We start from the raw sequence: 21,875 nt of genomic DNA on the forward strand, positions 1-21,875 counted from the left end.
GAGGCAAATATTGTACTTTTACTCATTGTCATTACAAAACATACATTAGCCACGTCAGTCCTATATATACATTTCAGCCGAAGTACTAAAGTACTTAAGTAAATGTACTTAAAGTACCAAAACTAGAAAGTACTCATTATGCAGTATGTCCCATATTTCACAAGTTTTCAAAATATATAAAAATCTTTTGAATGCCTCGCATCAAATGGTCGAAATGTATATAGGGCTGAAGCGGTTACTGTAAGTTCTCTAATAAGTGCAGTACCGGCTTCTACCACTGCTAATAATATCTGTCTGGGGGCGGGGGGATTCCTGATTGGATGAGAGGTAGATTTGGTTTTCCATGTGGGAGACCATGGGTCTTGAATTGTGGTGGTTATACACAGGTCTTTTTGGTGCTAAACAGAAGGGAAACCATGGCCTCAAACAGTGTAGTGATCACCACAATAAACAGAACAGAAAAGATATCACATCAATCCTAACTAAGTACTGGCATGGATGCTTGGTTTTTATCAAACGGCCACCACATGTGTGCCTCATCATGCAAGCAACAGAACAGCTCCTTCCAGAAGTCTCCTTAGATTGTTCTCCAACAGAATCTCCAAAGAGTGACTTAAGAAGTTGCTGTACATGTGTCTACAAATAATAATGGAACGTCATAACATACAATATGCTAAATTGTAATTTAGCAGATTAGTGATTGAACTAAGTAACAGCTACAGAGGGCCTTTAAATAATAATGTGACGGATGGGTCTCCTTACCTCATTTAAAGTGTGTTTATCTCACTGTAACATTAAAGCACAGACGAGGAAGAGATGCCTCACGGTTTGCGTGGCAGCTAGGCGCCATATGTGAGTGGTAATTAGCTGCTTGCCCACCCAGAAACGTGAAGATGTTTTAGTTAGGCCTGAAATGTTTTGCGTTGCAGATTTACTGCACACAGAAAACACACGTTGCATGATTTATCTCACGTTTTAGTGTACCAATGCAGTGAAAGCTGGTGGGAGAAGGAAAAGAAACGTTAAGTGCTATAATATTTACTAATGAGTTTAGGCCAGCGAAACCATCCAGCTTCGCTTCAGGTTTGCTGGATAAACACATGCCACACATCACCAGGTAATCCTCGACAAGTGTGCTCCATGCAATATGATGGATGACGGGGTTTATTGCTACAACTGCTCTGTGTGACATTCTACTCATGGTAGTGAGTGGCCAGTTCAACATGGTTAACCACTTATGCAATGCTTATTGTAATAACGAATAAATGTTATTTTAATCGTATTTTAACAACCTAACCAGCTCATCTGCAGTGATCTCTCTACTCTTCCTCCATTGAGACATGTTGGGTATAGGACAACTTACTCAGAAGTATTTCTGCCTCAAGGTTATCGTAGGTAGACGTTTGGCCTGTCCTCGTGTGGGAGGCCTGGGTTCAAATTCCGGGTCAACTAACAGATTGTAGCTATACATGCCCAAAATGTAAGGACACCAGGTTGAAAGTGGTTAAATGCATAGAGAGGAAGGCATGGTAATAATGGCAGCTCCCGTCACTCTGCATGGCTGCTGACAGCCTCCCGCGGTGAAAGCGCCCGCAGGGTGCACTTCCCCGGAATGTCCAGTGAATTTAACGGGATCAGGGAGGTGGTGGGCCTTCCACGCCGGGAGAGGTGAGACCCACCCACCCACCCACCGACCGACGATGCCCTCACGACCTGGAGCCAGCCTGCTGCTAACATTACATGGCTTAAAAAGCTCACAGGACACAATAGAGTAACTATATGCGACGACAAAGGATACTCTGTTTCCCGTCTCTGTGCATATATATTCCTGCAGGGACACACATAACGGTGTGGGAACGCACAGACGCACAGCACAGAGCAACACATTTTCAGGAATTACAGAGGACTGTTTCCCAAACAGTGGGTCGGGACCCATTTATGGGTCGGGACACATTTGTAGGGTTCCTTTAATTTTTGTTTTGTTTCCTGCATTTTTAATTCCTGCATCCCGTTATCAGCAATTTACAAATGATTTGTGTTTCTCCAAGCAAAACACATGCAGCAGCAAATGACGTCTCCTATCACTCAACATCACAGAGTGGAATAGTGGATATGCACCGTATGCCATGAGAAAGCATGCACGCTGCTTATTCGCTTAGGTGGTTCGGGGAGGTTCTACACACACACACACACACACACACACACACACACACACACGCACACACACACACACACACACACGCACACGCGCACGCACGCACGCACGCACACACAGCAGGAAGGCAAGACACTTAATACAGGCCACTAGGCCACTGTGGCTAAGGAGGTACATTCTCTGCTCCACCTGGCTTAATGTCAAAGGGTTCTTGAGCCAGACACTGAACCCCTAACTGCTCTACTGAGCAGCTTGGCGTCACGCATGATTTACAAGTCTGTACACTGTGAAGCACTTTGGACAATGGCTCTACATGGATGCACTATAGAGCACCAAAGTCTGTCGTCAATATTGCTAGAGGGCGCTATTTCCACAGGTTCGTGTATTTTTGTATTTGTATTCTAATCCCCATAGAGGGATCTTAGATCCCCTCAGATAAGAACTGTGTTCTATTTGTATTCTAATCCCCATAGAGGGATCTTAGATCGCCATATTATAAGAACTGTGTTTTAAAAATAAACAAATCATCCCGGCGGTTTCACTCATATGGATATGAAGAATCAACTGACTGCGAGAAAACACTAATGTTACTGCTGCCGAATTAGTTAAATTTTCGCTCAAATACAGTTCAAACGATACAGAGACACCTCCCCGACAATATCGCAGAGACAGTTTGTTTATTTTTGGACCACAATTATTATATGAGACGATTTTAAGACGACCCAATGCTATTCTCCATAGAGAAATTATACTTCCACAAACCAGGGGATGAGCGAGTGACGTCGGGACTTCTCTGCACTCTATTGACGCTCGCACACACACACACACACACACACACACACCTTGTGAGCAACGTACCTTGACGTAGGCAGTGTACTGCTGGCACTGCTCGCGGTGGATCTCCAGGCTGAGCTGGTGGCTCAGAAAGCTGACCTGGCCTCCATTCTGGGAGAAGTAGACCCTGGAAGCCTGGGTCTTCTGTCTCTTATCCACATCCGCTGTCAGGTTGTACATCAACTCTGAAAAGAGACACGACAGGCGGATTAATCAGTGGCGGAAACAGTAGGCCTACTCAATTGTTTCACTTAAGTAAAGTGAAAGTATCAATACTGCAATGTAGACCTACTCCCATTACGAGGAAAAGTCCAGGATTCAAAATGTACTTGAGTAAAAGTACAAAAGTATTGGCATCAAAATGTAGATTTGGTGTAAAGGGAAAGTAGGAGGGGGGCAAAGACAGACCCCCTGGGGGACCCCGGTCAACAAAGACTGTACAGCAGGTCATATTTACTACATTTCTACATTCTACATTTCTATTTACTACAGTCAGTCAGTCACTCAAAATCCTCATACTGTACATGGGAAAGCCCCCATATATGGTAACCCAGGTCTCGTGACATCCCGTGACATCATCAGGGATGGAGATCCCTGATATCATAGTATATATGACCTGCTGTCGCAATTAAGCCTATATATGGAGATCTCTGATGTCATCAATATTGGCCAGCAACTCTACGTCTGACCTCAAACCGGCTCAAACCCTTCGATCTCCATATATGGATATATGTCAGAACCTGTTCTGACATTCCATATGTCGATCCTTCCCCATCCATCCTTCCTCTTCGATGTCCCTCTTTTGACTGATACCTGTCCATTCAAACTCTAGACGGGCCTGCCCTAAAGTTATTATTGCAGCCGCGAGTTCTCGACAGGCCCGGAAAGTAACCCTGTACACTCAACTCAAGAGAATGTCCCCGCTACGGCCCTTAGATCTCCATATATGGGCAGAAATCTCCATATATGGGCATAAAGGGGACACAGACAGATGGGTGGAACGGGTATACAACGGGTATTGCATAGCCATGGATCTGACTCCAACTTCCATCGTTACCGACCCGGTGCTCTACAGCCGGGCACCAGTCTAGTAATGATAACTATAAAGATATGTCATTTGGTGACAATGGTGAACATTCCAATATAGAAAGTCATATCGTTGATGTTATGGTGCTTTGGTGTGAACGGCCCTTGGGTTACGGTTGACTTTCTCCGCTGAGTCATTGTATAGTAGTAGCCCATACCTCTCCTTTGGGATTATTTATGAATTTGAAATAATAGTTCTTTGGCCAAACTGTAACCCCAAGAAGGCGGCATAGTTTGGTTTTACTAGAAAATTACCACCAAAGCATTAGATACAATAACACAGTCAAATGTGAAATAAATATGAGTCACGAGACGACCGCAATGTGTGATAGTTCTGGCTTCTTGTGTTAGTATACACACACAAGGATGTTGTTTGAGTTGATTTAAGGTGATGTGATGAGTTACCAAGTATGGCAAAATGGCTTGCCGCAATGACTTGCAATACTTTGACATTGGAGGCATTTTTCTCATGGTTTTATCGCTGTCACCACAAAACCAATTTTCTAATTTCGTGTTAATCTTAGACCATTTTCAAGCCAAACAATTATCGGAACCTCACACAACAACAAGATTAAAAACATATAACATTTTCTTCCCAGTAGTCATAACAGAAAAACATTACACACACTGTTACAAACCAGCAAAGAAGAAAAAAGTATATATCTATCTAGGTGTTTGCTCCTTTTTTTATGGGAAGTCCTGCTGAAATGACAACACTGTTCGTGAAAACATCCTGTTTATACAGACGTCACAGGGCGATTCATCCATAAAATAAATGAATTCCTTGTTGATAGATACTGCATTAGTAACTCTGTGGAAAAAAAAAGAAAAAAACTGTCTTTGATCTGCTCCGCTTAAAACAGAGCTCCACTCCATCTGACAAATCACACACATGAGGTTATCATTCTCTGACAAGCCCATATATGGGCTTTCTGGTCATTTGAAATCCAAGCCGAGCTGAATGAATCAGCTTCAGTGTGTAGTAATTGCTTCAAGAGGGTGTCACGCTGGTAAAACAGTGGGAGGGGGTGACAAACACACACAACCCCGGTCGGACCAAAAGGGGACTATATTGCTCCGTTTACAACAGAGGGAAAACGCCATGACCTCACTCACTCACTCCGGCTGGAGTGCAAAGGAGCGTTTCATTGTGGGGAGGCGCCCGAAACAGGAGGAGGCGCGGCCGCTTTCCACGGCGGGTGCCAGGTAGCCAAACAGAGGGGCTTTATTCCTGCCGGCCAGAACTTATTCATTATGTAACGTCAGTCTGGCTCCCCTGGGGGTGCCTTGCATGTGCAACAGACACACCCAAACACTGCAGGCAGGACCACACCCCAACACTCACCCACTACAACACTGACTGACTGACTGACTGACTGACTATACACCCACTGGCCAGACAGAGAGCAGAGGCCGAAGGCTAACTAACTAGTAAGTATCGAGGCTATAAATACAGTGTATAGTCAGACACTGTGTCCAGAGGTTATTATAGCCATGCCCACCCGCTGTCTGGGAACTGTTCATTCCCTCCAGTATGATGATCACATTTTGCTTAGTGTTTTGAGTAACCATTAATCAAATTCTGAGAAGATTTAAGGCCCTTGTAGAGGATGTCCATCTTTCGGTGTATGTGCACAAACTTTGTCCTACACAAACCCCAATGAATTGATCATTTTGGGTGTTCGTTCGTGTACACACACAAACATTGCATAACACAAACATTGAAGACGAAGGTGAGGGCGCAAATTCTGATTGGCCGGAATGAGGTATGATGATGTACGATGATAAGATTCACTCACTTCACACGGGTGTGATTTTTATTTATTTATTTCAAGGAATTTCTAAATGTATTTATTTAGAGGAATTTCACCACTACTAGACAGTACTCACTACTCACCTATCTGTCTGGGCACCTGTCTTCACCACTACCACTAGTAGTACTCACCTATCTGTCTGGACACCTGTCTTCACCACTACCACTAGTAGTACTCACCTATCTGTCTGGACACCTGTCTTCACCACTACCACTAGTAGCACTCACCTATCTGTCTGGACACCCGTCTTCACCACTACCACTAGTAGTACTCACCTATCTGTCTGGACACCTGTCTTCACCACTACCACTAGTAGTACTCACCTATCTGTCTGGACACCTGTCTTCACCACTACCACTAGTAGCACTCACCTATCTGTCTGGACACCCGTCTTCACCACTACCACTAGTAGTACTCACCTATCTGTCTGGACACCTGTCTTCACCACTACCACTAGTAGTACTCACCTATCTGTCTGGACACCTGTCTTCACCACTACCACTAGTAGTACTCACCTATCTGTCTGGACACCTGTCTTCACCACTACCACTAGTAGTACTCACCTATCTGTCCGGGCACCTGTCTTCCGTGGAAGCTGAGGCAGGCGGTGACGTTGAAGCAGTTGAGGTTCTGCGGGCCCTCGTGGCAGTGAGGCACGGAGATGTTGATGGACGCTGGCAGCAGGATGGTGGCGACCACCGTGATCACAGGACGCGTCCTGCACACACAAACATGGGAGACACAGGACATTAAAGGTAGGCAGAAAGTGCCAGACAGATGAACGAAATAAGCAGAGAAGACGGGCTCTTGTTTTCTGCCGTTTAAACCGGAAGTGAAAGTCGGCCATTCCGTGGCAGCCACAGATATCTGTTGTGTCCATCGGATCGGTGTTTGTATTAGCGCAATCTCGAATGAATGTTTAATCAAGCCCCGAACATCGTACTTTTTCTCCTGAGCCATAAACTGACTATAGTCTGTCTGCACGTGTGTGTGAACGGATGATTGCGGATTTTGGCTGTTTATTCCATGGATCCTAGTGGATGCTAAAAAACAGGTGAAAAATATTTTTTTCAAACTCTGGATTAAGGCTAATTTATCATAACTCGTTTTGACATCTTTGGTAACCTGTGCATTATTAAATGTAACTCGGCTAATCGTCCAACCCAGGGCCACACACACACACACACACACACACACACACACACACACACACACACACACACACACACACACACACACACACACACACACACACACACACAATAGTAGTTTTACTCGGTGCAAACGGTCCCCCCCCCCCACCTTCCAGACTACCTTTACTCACCTCAACAGCACCACACTATCCGACATGAAAGCTCCAATAGTGACATCTGTAAGAAAACAAACAAAACAAAGCAAAATGGTAAAATGGTATTTAATTTTAGTCACCTGGAATGTTTTAGTGTTAGTCTAGTTTTAGTCAACTAAATATCATACGATTTTAGTCGACTAAATCTGCAGTTGATTTAGTCTACTAAAAGGTATTTTGGAGGGCCTTGATGCCTTCGTAATGGCTGATTTTACACTTGCGATAGCCGATCTACAATATTACTACAAGCTTGCGTCACAGCGTGACACGTTGTGAGCTTGTAGATCGGCTATTTTCAGCATGCAACCAAGTGTAAAATGACTTGTGTCTTTTACTTATACTGGATCCCAGTCCACTAGTCCCTTCCTAACATTTTAGTCTAGTTTTAATTTGATGACGAAATTGTCAATATGTTTAGTCTTAGTCATCATAGCTTAGTCTTAATTTAGTTTCCATTTAGTTTTAGTCAGTGAAAAAAGGTAGTCGACGAACATTTGTCGTCATCGCATTAGTCGACAAAATCAACAGTGCAAAAGTACATATCAAAAGCAAATGTTAGTACATCAGATTTTTCACACTTTGACACCTGTAATGAATAAGCGTAACAATGCACAGAGGACTTTCACACTGCGGCCCATAGCTTTCTGTGAAAGAATATACATTCAAAGATTTGCAAAGACAAGCTCGTAGAGTGCCACGCTTGTAGATCTATTTTTCAACAGCTAAGAGTTTAAAAATAACGGTTGAAGTGGTTAAAGGCTATGAGGCGACGCATGAAGCGTTCCCCGGTCTTAATGGGTTAAGACGTTATGCTGGCTGAAGACTGAATGTCCACTGTGGAATGCAGTAAACAAGATGCTTCTGACTGCATCACGAGGCCTGTCTCACCACTATTACACTGAGAACCATGTGGGGATCAAATATGAAACCGAACATTAAATTAACCTCCTCTTGGATGTGTTCATTTTTTACATAACCAGACGTTGCATGCATGCTGTTTTGGGAAGTAAAAAAAAATGATTACCGGCGTATCCGTTGCCATCCATGTCCACATTGCCAGAGATGGACTGGCCGAACATCTGCAGGCCAGGGTTCACGCTTCGTCCAGACAGCCTCTGCAACAACCAAGCGGTGGAAAAAGTACTCACATGTTTTTACTCAAGAAAAATGTACCATCATCAATACAAAAATGTAGAAATACTCTGGAATTTACTTGAGTAAAAGGACATACTGTATGCATTGGCATGAAAATGTACTTAGAGTGCCAAAAGTAGAAAGTACTCATTATGCAGAATGTCCCATAGGCCGTTCACAAGTTTTCTAAATAGTTTCAAAATCGTTTGAAAATAGCGGAAGTGTATAGGCTGAAATGGGTAATATATGTTTTGTAATAATGATCTAAATCTACAAAGTAACTTGTAACCAAAGTATTCAAATAATTGTAGTGTAGTGGAAATATATTTGCCTCTGAAATGTAGTGGAGTAGAAGTAAAAGTACTGAAGATTTGAAATATTCCAGTAAAGTTAAAGTACCTCATAATCGTACTTATACAATATACAGTACTACATTTTAGCATTGCTGGCCGTGTAATTACTGTAACTAGGGGTGTAACTACCTTGTTGGTACTCAGAAGCTTCCCGGCGCTTGATTGACAGCGCATTTTGAATTTTGACGACGCATGCGTGCTGGCCCTGATAATGTCTATGTATTTGCTGGAGAATCACTATGTTTACTTATTTATATCCACATTCATACATTTTCCCTTAAAAAACCTGCACTATCCACATGTTTCACACAGATTTAACGTCTTTGCTAAATAGTTATCGATTTGAAATCATTGAATCGTATTGTATCGCCCTAATGAAGCAATAGACATATTTTATACTTTGTCGTTTCAAAAATAGCATACAAGCGCATAGCGAGTCATTTCGTGCCACGCTATCATTGTGTGGTATATAAGTCGTGGACTTCTATGGACTACCGTAACATTTTTAGGTTAACCTAAAGTTTTAAGTTTTAAGTCTTCGCAGTTCGCACTGTACAGAAATGAATGGAAACCAGTAGTTTCATAGTAAATAAAAGGAAACATGGCGATGTGTTATGGAAAACGGTCAGCAGTAATGTTGAGTATACTGTAAGTCGTAGTCAATGGGCTAAACATGCCAGACCACCGCTATGCTCCTTCAAGTCCATAATCTATAGCTCTAACATCGCTATCATGAGACTCAAAGATTTAGCGACATAACATAACACATTATCCACCTAAAGCCCTTTGTAGTGGCAAAGTAGAAGTATTTTACCTACTGGTTGGTTACTGACAGGCATGATTGTTTAGACGTGTGCCCTTGAAAAACGAGTCATAAAGTTCATAATAAAATTATTAATTTTCTCCAACAAAAATTGTCCTGTCACTCACTCTTAGGGTTACAAAATATTGAGGACAAAACATACAGTCCACCAACTCTTGATCAGTCACAGAGCAGTCGACAACTGTTTGCTTCTTCTCAATCAACAACACATGCGCTTGATTGACACCACATTAAGTACCTGGCCAGCATTGGCCTTGCTGAGTGAAAATAATAATATAGCCACACACTCATAGCCGCACACTCATAGCTGCCAATGCATACATTTAATGAGAACACAGAGACAGATAGTACTGCCTTCTTCAGCATTGGCCTTATGACCATGAAATAATATGAATCAAATATGGCTCTTACACCCTGTATACGTACTTCATCGTACACACAAGAGCAAAAAAATAGCCAGACAGCCGGTCTACAAGCTCACAACGTGTCAAACACGATACGTTGTGAGCTTGTACATCGGCTACTTTTAGGTGAAGAATAGATCACCAATTCACCATACAACCAATGAATGAAAGCTTAACAGACATATTGCTTCCATCAGTAACACACACTGATCTGTCAGTGCCCCCCATGTCTTACAACACATAATGCCTCCGCTGTACGACGCTATACCAAGACGGACCACGTTCTGTTCGGTAAATCCCTCAATAAAAATGAGGTCGTTGCCGTTAGAAGGGAGACTATACCGCCTTTTAACACAGAATATCTCAGTAGCGATGATGGACTGCTGTATGTGGGAGCTTAAGAATAAGATATCTGGTTTTCAGCATGGAGATGGCTTTGTAGTCACTAATGAAAACAAGCTTGTGAAGAAACTGCTTGCTCCTCGTGCCGACTTATGTGGGTGGAAAATCTATTCCCCAGGGTTACAACCGTTACACGGCCACCTGGGTCCTCACCACACATTACTCAATGAGTTTCAACAACCACTAGCAAACTGCTCCTTCCAAGTCCCAACACACACACACACACACACACACACACACACACACACACACACACACACGCACAAGTGCTCTCGTTGAAGTCGAGATGAAATGAAAAATATGCCCCTTTAACCCCTTTTATGTCGCCGAAAATTCTGTGCACCTACTTAAAGGGATTGTGATAGTCACATAAACAAAACGTTTTTGTAATTTTTCTTAATTATTTTAGCTTTTCTGAGCTCAATTGCACCCAAAAAATCCAGAGAAAACTACAAACAACAGAAAATCCACTGAATGTTCAATGTTCGGGTTTTTTGGGTGTAAAAACCAAAAAGTAATAATAATAATTTCAACAAATTTCAAACTGTAATTCTTCATTTTTTCCCCTCGCCCAATTTAGTAAATTCCCCCATGTAATCCCAGTTCCCCATGTGTCTCCTCTGATACAGAACAGTACATGACATCACCAGCCAGCTTGGTTTCCCCTGACAGTGAGGAGTTTCACCCGGGAGGGTGTAAGATCGTTGCTGTCGGGCAGAAACCGCTCCATTTTTTTTACTTTTTTTGTGTTCATTTTCATAAATTAATACCCTACTACTAGTGGAGTAGAAGTGAAAGTACTCAAGTAAAGTACAAATACCTAAAAATTACAGTAGTAGTACAGTACAGAGGTAAATGTACTTAGTTACTTTCCACCACTGGAAAAGCTATACAGTAACTAGAGGGTATACCTCATGAACTTGTCGTTCATATCACATTGTGGTTTTTTGCATGATCTAACAGCATCGAGGTTATGGCCCTGGGGCCATTGGCAGGACGTGTCTCTCTGTAGAAAGCATACAGTATCTTTACCATAGAGTATTTGCTGATGATTCCTGCGGCATCTCCGTGGTAGATATAGACTGCGCCGCCGTAATCGTCCTCTTTCGGAGCGCCTATAGCAACATCTACAGAAGAACAGAGGACAATACACAGACTTAGAATATTATGACACAGCGATGCCAGGTTGAAATTGTGGTTAATATAGAAATGGTTATAATAGCCCGAGATGTGTATGTGTGTGCGCAGTTGTGCACACATGTGGGGGTGTGTGCGTGAGCTTGTGCCTGCACGTGTGTGTGTGCCCGTGTGTGTGTGTGCGTGTCATTAACCCTGTGTTTACTTAAAGCCAGTCAGTGCCTAGGGACACACGCTGTTACTGTAGCTCTCTTTAATAGACACTTTAAGTGTTGTCAGTGGCTGTAAAAACCCGGTAAGACCTGAGAGAGTGGAAACAAGGCCATAAAGAGTTGGACGACGGGAACGAAACAACCTCTCCTTATACCATCTCAGGAGAAAGTCCATATATGCACTTTCCTTTTCTAAACAAAGACATTTCTTGGCTGGAGGCTATGTTATTGTAAGGAAAAAAGAAAAGAAAAAGGTGAGAGGGGGGGGGAAGAGTCTAATAATGGCATGGATTCTCAGTGCATTTAACAAAAACATAGACAGTACATTAATTAGCTCTTATCTCGCTGTCTGGCTTGATTCCACCAACATAATGGCTTGCATCTTAAATTGAAAACATCTTATTGCAGTGGGAGAATTTCTATCCTATATTATTATTGGGCTACAGTGATATGTATCTTGCGTCCCTTATATATCATCACCAACGATGTGCTAAAGTGCTAAGCTAGGCTTTGTGTGCTAACATTGATAACTCCGCCCGATTGGCACAGGCATCAGCACGTGGCAGCTTGAGCTGCACTGTGATTGGTATATTTTTGTGGTGGCAGAGAGATGCAGTAATAGATGCAGAGATACAGACAAATGCTGTTCTCTAGACCAGTGGTTTTTAGCCCATGACCCAAAAGAGAAAATAGACATTTCCCCCAGGACCCAAACTAGTGAAAATAGCCAATCTACAAGCTCACAACGCGTCGCTTTGCACCACGTTGAACATCTTGTACATCATTTACCTATTCTACAAATGACTTTTAATTTGGTAATAATTCAGGAAAAATGTTTTTTGAAAATGTTTTGAAATTATAATAATGAAAAACAAAATGCAGGAAACCAAAAAAAATGAAGGGACCCATAAAAATGGGTCCGCGACCCATAAATGGGCCCCGACCCACATATTGGGAAACAGTGCTCTCTAGACCCCTGACCCTTCGGCGCCACACCGTATTAAGGAGGTGGTGGATAACAGTGTTTGAATGTCACGCCTCCATTTGCAAATTAGAGTATAATCTACTTACTTGACAGACTACAATCAACCAGGCTATTTGTTCTTGCGACATCACGATTTCTAGAGTAGCTCTTTCAAAATGTGATTATAGCAGCTACTTTAGAAAAAAATAAAAGGCAGATTCATGTCAGCTATGACGCTGGTCTAAATCTTTCTCTCCACACCACAACGTCTAATGAGTTATATAATACCCAAAGGACAGTACAGTATATGCTCCAGACCAGTGTTGTTTTCATCGACTAAAACGAGAAATGTTCGTCGACTACACTGGCGAAAACTAAATGGAAACTACATGAACTAAGCCATGATGACTAAAACTAAGACTAAATATACTGACAATTTCGTCAACAAAGAAAAACTAGACTAAAATGTTAGGAAGGGACAAGAGATCCAGTATAAGTCATTTTACACTTGGTTGCATGCTAGCTATTTTCAGCAATTGTAAAAACAGTCATTTCGACGGCATCAAGGCCCGCCAAAATACATTTTAGTCGACTAAATCAACTGTAGATTTAGTTGACTAAAATCTAATGATATTTAGTCGACTAAAACTGGACAAACACTAACACATTACAGGTGACTAAAATGTGACTAAAACTAAATTAAGTTTTATTCTAAACCAAAATAGAAATTTGCTGCCAAAAACAACACTGCTCCAGACACACTGTGCCAGGCTGCAAGCTTCAGAGCGTATCGGCAGAGACAAAGACGAGTCCACGGGGACGGATGGCAGTCTCTCAGCTCTCAAGTGTGAGGCGTATGCCAGGCCTTATAGTCTTAAGAGCCAATGTCACAGAATGCCAGGAAAGACCAAGAGCAGTTTAAAAGTGTGACTCTGTGTGGTTGTGTATGGGTCATTTTACACACACAGGGTCATTATTTGCAGATAATCCCTTCAGGGAAGACCATCTCAACATAGCAACATTTACTGTAATTGTATTGCTGTGGTCTGATATTAAAATAAACGATGAATTAATAATAGTGAAGCCTATGAACTGCCTGACCATATCAGACTCCAACAGGCAGATATTTTACCGATATATTGGCATTAATAAAGCCATTAGAAGGGATTTGTAAATAGTCAGTAAAGACCGACCTTGATAACCATCGTCATCAATGTCTCCGATTGAGGCGATGCATTCTCCAAAGTGTGCATTATAGGCGTTGTCACCGTTGAGGAGGCCAGCCTCCTCCATCACCCCCTGAGGAGAAAAACAGAAATATAGTATACAATGTGAAACCTGACGGGGCCATCATACAGACAGGCTAGTAAGTAAGTACCGGTAAGTACATTTATAAAGCACCTTTCGAAGCAACAATTGACACAGTAAAAACAATAGAAGCAGGTTAAAACACACGGAACATATACAGTTGTGACAATATAAATGAGCAGAACAAAAACAAACAAGGCAGAACAAAGACATACAGTAGGGCTATAAAAATGAATCAGGGACATGGGAGAAATATTTACGGAATAAATTAGTCTTTAGGAGTCTCTTAAAACCGTCAACTGACTCAGCATTTTTCAATGCCAGGGGCACGGCATTCCATAGGGTAGGAGCTACCACAGCGAAAGCCCGGTCACCCTTAGTTTTCAGCTTGGACGCGGGTATTTCTTTGTTGGAGGACCTGAGAGGTCCGACATTGGTTTTAGGAGGCAATAGGTCGACGATATACAGCGGGCCAGCCCATGTAGAGCTTTAAAAGTAATTAAAAGTATTTTAAAATCAATTTTGGCTTTAATAGGAAGCCAGTGTAGTGCGGCTAATATTGGAGTTATACTGTATGCGGTTTGTGTTTGTGAGGATTCTGGCTGCGTAGTTTTGAACTAGTTGTGATGAGCGGCTCAGAGTGGTGTAGAGTGCAGTAGAGGGCTAGTGGAGTTAATTATTATTAGCAAGCACCTTATCGATCAGGCTTATCGAGCAGGGTTCTTATCAAGCCCACTATCGAGAACGTTCTATTATTTTGTGGAAAGACGGGAGACGACACTAAATTCTGAACGCAACCAGGATCTAATGTTTGTACCGTCACAAGCGTACCGGTGATTACATTTATTCGCCTCTTATCTTGGTTGTTTAAACATGACGTCCTGGGCCGCTATGCTCAATAACAGGCTTGATAAGTCCAACGCTTATTGATACTGATATTGATATTTTATATTATTCTCTGATGAAATCAAAGTAATGACAGCAACCTCCATGGAAGCAATTTGGCTTTGCATCCACACACACACACACACACACACACACACACACACACACACACACACACACACACACACACACACACACACACACACACACACACACACACACACACACACACACACAACCAACCGTACAGAGAAAACATGCCAGCAATAACTCATTGCAGGTACAGTATAACATTCAGAGACATCAGGCCCTGATCTTAATACTTTCAATAATATCACTAGTGAAACAAATAATGTTCCACTGCTTCATCGTAACAACATTATCATAACACTGATGGTCTGATATACAGAGCTCAGCGGTCTGTATAATCCAGAAAGGCAAATACACATTTAGTGGAGTGACAGAGATAGAACTGCTTCTGTACAGTATGGAGTCCATAATGGTGGAGGCTTTACAAAGACTGTGTAGTACAATAAACTGCCAAGTTATAATATCACGTTCCCAATGACCCCTTGACAGTGGTGGAAAGTAATTAAGTACATTTTCTTAAGTAAACGTGTGAGGTAATTGTACTTTACTTGAGTATGTCAAAGTTTCAGTACTTTTACTTCTACTCCTCCACATTTCAGCGGCAAATATTGTACTTTTACTCAACTACAATTATTTGAGAAATGTAGTTACTACTGTAGTTACTTTGATTATTATTACAAAACATACAGTAATCACTTCAGCCCTTTATACATTTTGGCCATTTGAACATAGCCGATGTACCAGCCCACAACGTGTGAGCTTGTAGATCTGCTATTTTCAAAGATTGTTATACAGTTGAAAACTTGTTATATTAGACATTCTGCATAATGAGTGCTCTCGACTTTTGTACTTTAGTAGTTAGTTACTTACTGCGAGGGTGAGGTCTAGCCAACACCAACTCGGGATTCCTGAATCGCTGCACTCTACAATGTCCTATCTAACATCAGGTACTTGAGCTCTGCAGTGTTGTTAGCTAAGCTGTCACATCAGCTGTATGTCTATGTAGGTGGTACGCTTCTTTCCCCTCCTGGCTTTGCCCTGGGTTGGCTCCCATAGAGTCAATTTACTTGCCTCTAGTTCTGGGTGCCTGACATCCTTCTCTCTCAGACTTTGTCTGTGACCCGTAAATAGGTCCCCAAATATGTCCACATTTCTGATGTGGAAATGATAGGCGACACCTAGTGCCATTCATAGCATTCTGGTGAAACATTCTTGCATTCTTTTGTACTTTAAGTACATTTTCATACAAACACCATTGTACTTTTTCTCAAGAAAATTTGGAATTTTACTTGTAACGGAGTACTTCTACATTGCGGTATTGATACGTTTACTGAGGCTAAAAATCTAACAGTTTTCTGATAAACCTATTCTATCTCAGTGTTGCTCAACGTTTTTCATGTCAAGGACCCCCAGAAGTATCTGTATTTGGCCGCGGACCCCCATCTGAAAATATGTAGTTCCAGGGACCCACCCCGAAGCAAAGATTGAGTTAAAAACATTCACTGTGACAGAATATATATTCAAAGATTTGCACACATTTTAAAGATTAGATCTGCTATTTTTTCAACAGATAAAGTATAACATAATGCTTAAAACACCAAAAGGGGTAACCCCCTGTCCTGAATGGGTTTAAGCAAAAGAAAAACGTGAGTACTTCCCCCCCCTCCCACCACCACTGTCACCCAGTGTACTGCAGTACAATACACTGTCAAGTTATGGCTATCACGTTCCCATGTATACTGAGCCCTTATCGATGCCACTTACGTTGCCCCGGCTGAGGTACACAGACACCTGGCCCTCGTCCCGAAGCTGGCTGTGCATGGGTGCCCCCACCAGCAGGTCTGACAGGCCGTCCTGGTTCAGATCAACTGCACACAATGAGGAGCCAAAGTAAGAGCCCATCTGGAAGCAAGGCGAGACACACACACACACACACACACACACACACACACACACACACACACACACACACACACACACACACACACACAGGGGTCAGATCACATTTGCCAACTAAAAGGAGGTCCAATTATTTGTATTATCCCCCTCCTCGTACAGTACACCCTGAAGACACAGTTCTTCTGTAGTTTGTGCACAATAAATCTGATTTGTTGTTCCTTTTTCATATCTTAGACCAATATTCGAAGATTTGAGCAACATTTTCACGATTTTTCAAAAATAGCAGATCTACAAGCTCATAGTGCTCATTGGTGCTGCGCTATGAGCTTGTAGATCTGCTATTTTGTAAAAAATAATGCCTTATAAAAGCTATAAGGCGACACAGATGCGTTCTTCAGGTCTAAATGGGCCAAACACTGAACTTGGATGTAAACAGTGTGGTTCGTACTGGACCAAACAATCAGTGTGTCATCATGTCTGTCCTGTATCACCACCAGCACCAACTGTACAATCTCATGGGAGAATAATAGAATTGTATTCTCTTTTATTCTTGACAAAAAGGACGTGCTCAACCAATTTTACATTCGGTATCCGTATTCATAGCATATCAATTGATCTATTTTGTATTTATTTATTCTGTAAATTAAAATAGTATGTTGTCATTATTAACACAGAAGAACTATACAAAGTTACAAACCATATATTTTATTAGTATTATTACAATACTACTACTACTACTACTACTACTAATAATAATAATAATAATAATAATAATAATAATAATTAGCATTATTGTTATTAGTATTATCTTGGTTGCATTCATATGGGATTGGGAGTCCAGAATGTGCGTACATTATTAATTTGGATCACCAGAGAAAAACATGAGGGATATATTATTGCTTCTGCTTGAAAATGCATGTGTATTATTGAAATTGAGAAACATTCCTGTGTCCGAAACACTGTTAACATAGATTACGAGCTAGCTCATACCATTTTCCCTGAGGCTTGAAAACTCTTCACCAACGATACACCGTCAATTTTGAAAATGTAAACCTGGGTGGTAGTAGTAGAGAGAGAGAGAGAGAGAGAGAGAGAGAGAGGAATAATTCATTAGAGAGCAAAAACAGACATCTCTGACTCCCTCCTGGCCGTATCTGCAAATGACAAGACAAGCCAAACAGCAGCAGTGGTGTAAACTAAGTAACCAAGTAGATTTACTTATACTGTATTATTGAGGTATTTGGACTTTACTTGAGTCTATATTTCCAAATTCCAATACTTTTAGTTCTACTCCACTACCTTTTTTCTTTTTCTCCACTACATTTATTGACTTTAGTTACTAGTTACTTTTTAGATTTTCATTATTATTACAAAACTTTACTTTAACTTTAACTTCAGCCCTATATACATTTGAAAATAGCAGATCTACAAACCCACAATGCATCACATTAGTCTTGTAGTCATTGTGAGCTTGCAGTCATTGTGAGCTTGTAGTCTTTGTGAGCTTGTAGTCTTGTAGTCATTGTGAGCTTGTAGTCATTGTGAGCTTGTAGTCTTTGTGAGCTTGTAGTCTTGTAGTCATTGTGAGCTTGTAGTCTTGTAGTCATTGTGAGCTTGTAGTCTTGTAGTCATTGTGAGCTTGTAGTTTTTGTGAGCTTGTAGTTTTTGTGAGCTTGTAGTCATTGTGAGCTTGTAGTCTTGTAGTCATTGTGAGCTTGCAGTCTGTGAGCTTGTTGTCTGCTATTTTCAACAGACGTTTAAACATTTGAAAACTTGAAATGGCTACATTCTGCACAATGAGTACTTTCTACTTTTGGTACTTTAAGTACATTTTGATGCCAATACTTTTGTACTTTTAATGCTTTTACTACTTACTTGAATTCCTGACTTTTACTTGTAACGAAGCAGTACATTGCAGTATTGATACTGTTACTTATAAGTAAAAACAATGTGAGTTATTTTTCCACCACTGAACATAAGCAAAGTGTGCGTACTTTCCCGCTGCCACTGTGCTGAGGCGCTCCGGCAGCAACGTCTATCACATGAGGAGACGAAAAATGTCCTGCCGTCACCGCATAGCCTGGAGAGACAACAAGACACATGCTCAGAGGACTGGCTGAAACGTCTGGCTGTCATTTGACCAAGAGCCGCACAAATAAGCAACACAGTCAAATCCTCAGACACAACAGATGCCCATGGATGTTTTCAGAATAAAGACGTAGAGTGCCCAGCAGATTTGGCCAATTCTTTTAAGCAAAAAGCAAAAAGCAAAAAACATTTTATTTCACTAAAAATTCCCAAAGACGTCCCCAGACGTCTTGGGCACCACAGAGGGTGATTATAAAGACGTCTGGAGACATCCTGGGCACAAAATGTGTTCAAGGGAAACTGCCAACAATTTACAAATACAATTTAGGTATTAAAGCAGACGGTGGAAAACAGTGGAATATTTATATAATGAAACTATGCGCGTAAACTATAGAGTGCTATGTCTACATAAAATGCTATCTAAGTTACATACGGTAAGTTGAGCCTTTGAATACGCCTGTAAGGTCGTCGAGGCTAGGACAAGTGCTACGTCAACCTACAGTAAATCCTGGTTCTCTGAGGTGAAGAGTTCAACAATAAACATGGCAAAAATAGCCTATGTGTAGTTGTCCGTGAAACGCTGACACGGCGAAACGCTGACGTCATGGAATATTGTAAAATGAGACTGACATAATTTTGTGGAGGAATACACAGAAGCTTTTTTGCTACACTATATTATTGATCTTCTCACATCAGAAACAATGAGATTAATAGGTTGAAAATCAACGTTTCCCTTTAGTGCACAAATGTAACCCAAATAGACCCGTAAAGGGTCCGTTTGTGGAACCCCAGTTGGGTTACATTTTTGCACACGCTTGTGCACTCTCGGGAGTTACAAATACATGATTGAACATTATTAATAAGCTCTCACCAAGGTAGCTGTATCTGTGGGAGTCAACTTCCTCTTTGTTTGGGTTGTAGAAGCTGTCGGAGGTCAGGTTATACACCTTAATGGTCCCAGTCCAGTAGTACGAGCCCGGTGCCCCCATCACTACCAGCTCCTGTAAAGAAATGGCAACACCTTCTGAGTCTGTGGTCCGAGCAAGTTACATAAACGAGATAAAAAGAGAACCAGGGTAAACGGGGGGGAAGAGCGTACCACTGGGCGGTAAGGTCTGGTTAACCGATGGCCACAAGGCTGTGTTGTAGTGTGAACCACACCACTAGAGTCTAGTCTCAATGCCAGCCAAAGCTGCTCCCGCTTTGATGTTTTTGCAAAAATCCAGGACCTTAGCAGAAATCCATAATGATTTGTTCACAGTTTTTATGATGACCGACAGTAATCCAAAACTCCCCAGAGCTTAACAATTAAGGAAGGGGAGAATTAGAATGCAAAATATGTTTGTTCAGGCTTCATCTTTCATTTACTAGGTCCTTTGATATATGAAACCGCACACAAGTCCGACACCATTTCGATCACTGTTTGTCAGTCGGAGTCACGTTTTCACCCTTTTTCGACCTCGATTTTTTGGTCTCTCCAGTATCCCTCAAGGAGCCAATTACTGCAGAGTCACCAACTGCTGAGCAAGTCATCCATACAAACAAACAAACAAACAGACAAACATGATGTGGTTCCTATTGAGCAGTGCCTGGGATGTGGTCTCAGACATCTGCAGATGTTTCACATCGCTAGGCACCAGTTGGTGAAAAAAGTATCAATACTGCAATGTAGAATTATACTCCGTTACAAGTAAAAGTACAGAAAATGTACTTCAGTAAAAGTACAAAAGTGTTGTTATCAAAATGTACTTAAAGTACCAAAAGTAGAAAGTGCTCATTTGCGTCGCGACGCATTGTGACGCAAATGTAACAAAATGTATATAGGGCTGAGGTGGTTGTTAATGTATGTTTTATAATAATAATAATGCAAATCTACAAAGTAACTAAAGTTTTCAAATAAATGTAGTGGAGTAAAAGTACAATATTTGCCAGTGAGATGTTGTGGAGTAGAAGCAAAAGAATTGGAAATTGAAAATACTCAAATAAAGTACAAATACCTAAAGGTTCTACTTAAGTACAGTCCTTAAGTAAATGTACTTAGTTATTTTAGACCACTGCTAGGCACACCAACCACAGTTCAGACAGGGTGACGAGTTAACAACAGCTGTCCATCTCTACTTCCCGTCTTTATAATTCCTCATAATTCTCAATAAAAAAAGACATCTCAAATTCTTGAATGAACGTTTTAGTGCTGCCTGCAACAGCTTTGCAGTGTCGTAAACAGTGCAGTGCTGTGTGCAGATGTACAGACATTTCCACTTTGGCTGGGATACTCATTAACACTCGAGTCAATTGCCCTAAATTGGCATATGATCAATGACTGAACATTTCTATTACTTCTAAGCCAATAGGCTTAGAAGTTGGACCTAGCCTTGCAAGCCTGGCCTATTACCTTGCGTGCACAATGATTTCAGACTCATGTTTTATATATTAAACTGAAGCTAATCATAGTCCCCCAGAGTTAGTGTCGAAGTGTCCTTGAGCAAGACACTGAACCCCTAATTGCTCCCGATGTGCTGGTTGGTGCCTTGCATGGTTTCCTCCGGCATCGGTGTGTGAATGTGTGTGTGAATGGGTGAATGCGCTATATAAATGCACCATTTACCATTTAACACGATCTAATGTATTACCAGGGTGTGTGGGTCTACAGGAATGATATACACACTACAAGCTTGGGCTAAATGGTACGTTACTGTACGTTATATAATGTAAACACAGAAGAAATGGGTAGTTTGATGCATAGAAACCAAACCATATACCACAATATAAGACTTTATATACAGCCTGTAATACTGTATGTTTATCATATAATTACTGTATTTCCCTGGGTAAGGGGAGATAATTAACCTACTGTAGTTCAGACAATTTGCAAGGAGATTAAAACGTTTTAAGTCCAATTTTGTCGTATGACGTGTCACGCAGCAATCATTGCTGATCGA

The 21,875-nt window shown here is 41.4% G+C and overlaps 1 protein-coding gene across 1 annotated transcript in view; it reads right to left on the reverse strand.

Annotated features, from left to right (window-relative positions):
- Nucleotides 1-21,875, reverse strand: part of itga9 (integrin, alpha 9) — a 96,212-nt gene that overhangs the window by 59,147 nt on the left and 15,190 nt on the right. Inside the window, exons 6-15 of the mRNA XM_080782739.1 lie at nt 19,808-19,937; nt 18,843-18,928; nt 17,839-17,901; nt 16,714-16,851; nt 13,860-13,965; nt 11,386-11,480; nt 8,262-8,352; nt 7,214-7,259; nt 6,453-6,607; nt 3,014-3,174 (exon numbers count right to left, since the gene is read on the reverse strand). Coding sequence (XP_080638865.1) covers nt 3,014-3,174; nt 6,453-6,607; nt 7,214-7,259; nt 8,262-8,352; nt 11,386-11,480; nt 13,860-13,965; nt 16,714-16,851; nt 17,839-17,901; nt 18,843-18,928; nt 19,808-19,937 — 1,071 coding nt within the window. The remainder of the gene's footprint in view (nt 1-3,013; nt 3,175-6,452; nt 6,608-7,213; nt 7,260-8,261; nt 8,353-11,385; nt 11,481-13,859; nt 13,966-16,713; nt 16,852-17,838; nt 17,902-18,842; nt 18,929-19,807; nt 19,938-21,875) is intronic.

The sequence above is a fragment of the Protomyctophum bolini genome (assembly GCF_963924005.1).
Source record: "Protomyctophum bolini genome assembly, chromosome: 14".
NCBI classification, from domain to species: Eukaryota; Metazoa; Chordata; class Actinopteri; order Myctophiformes; family Myctophidae; genus Protomyctophum; species Protomyctophum bolini.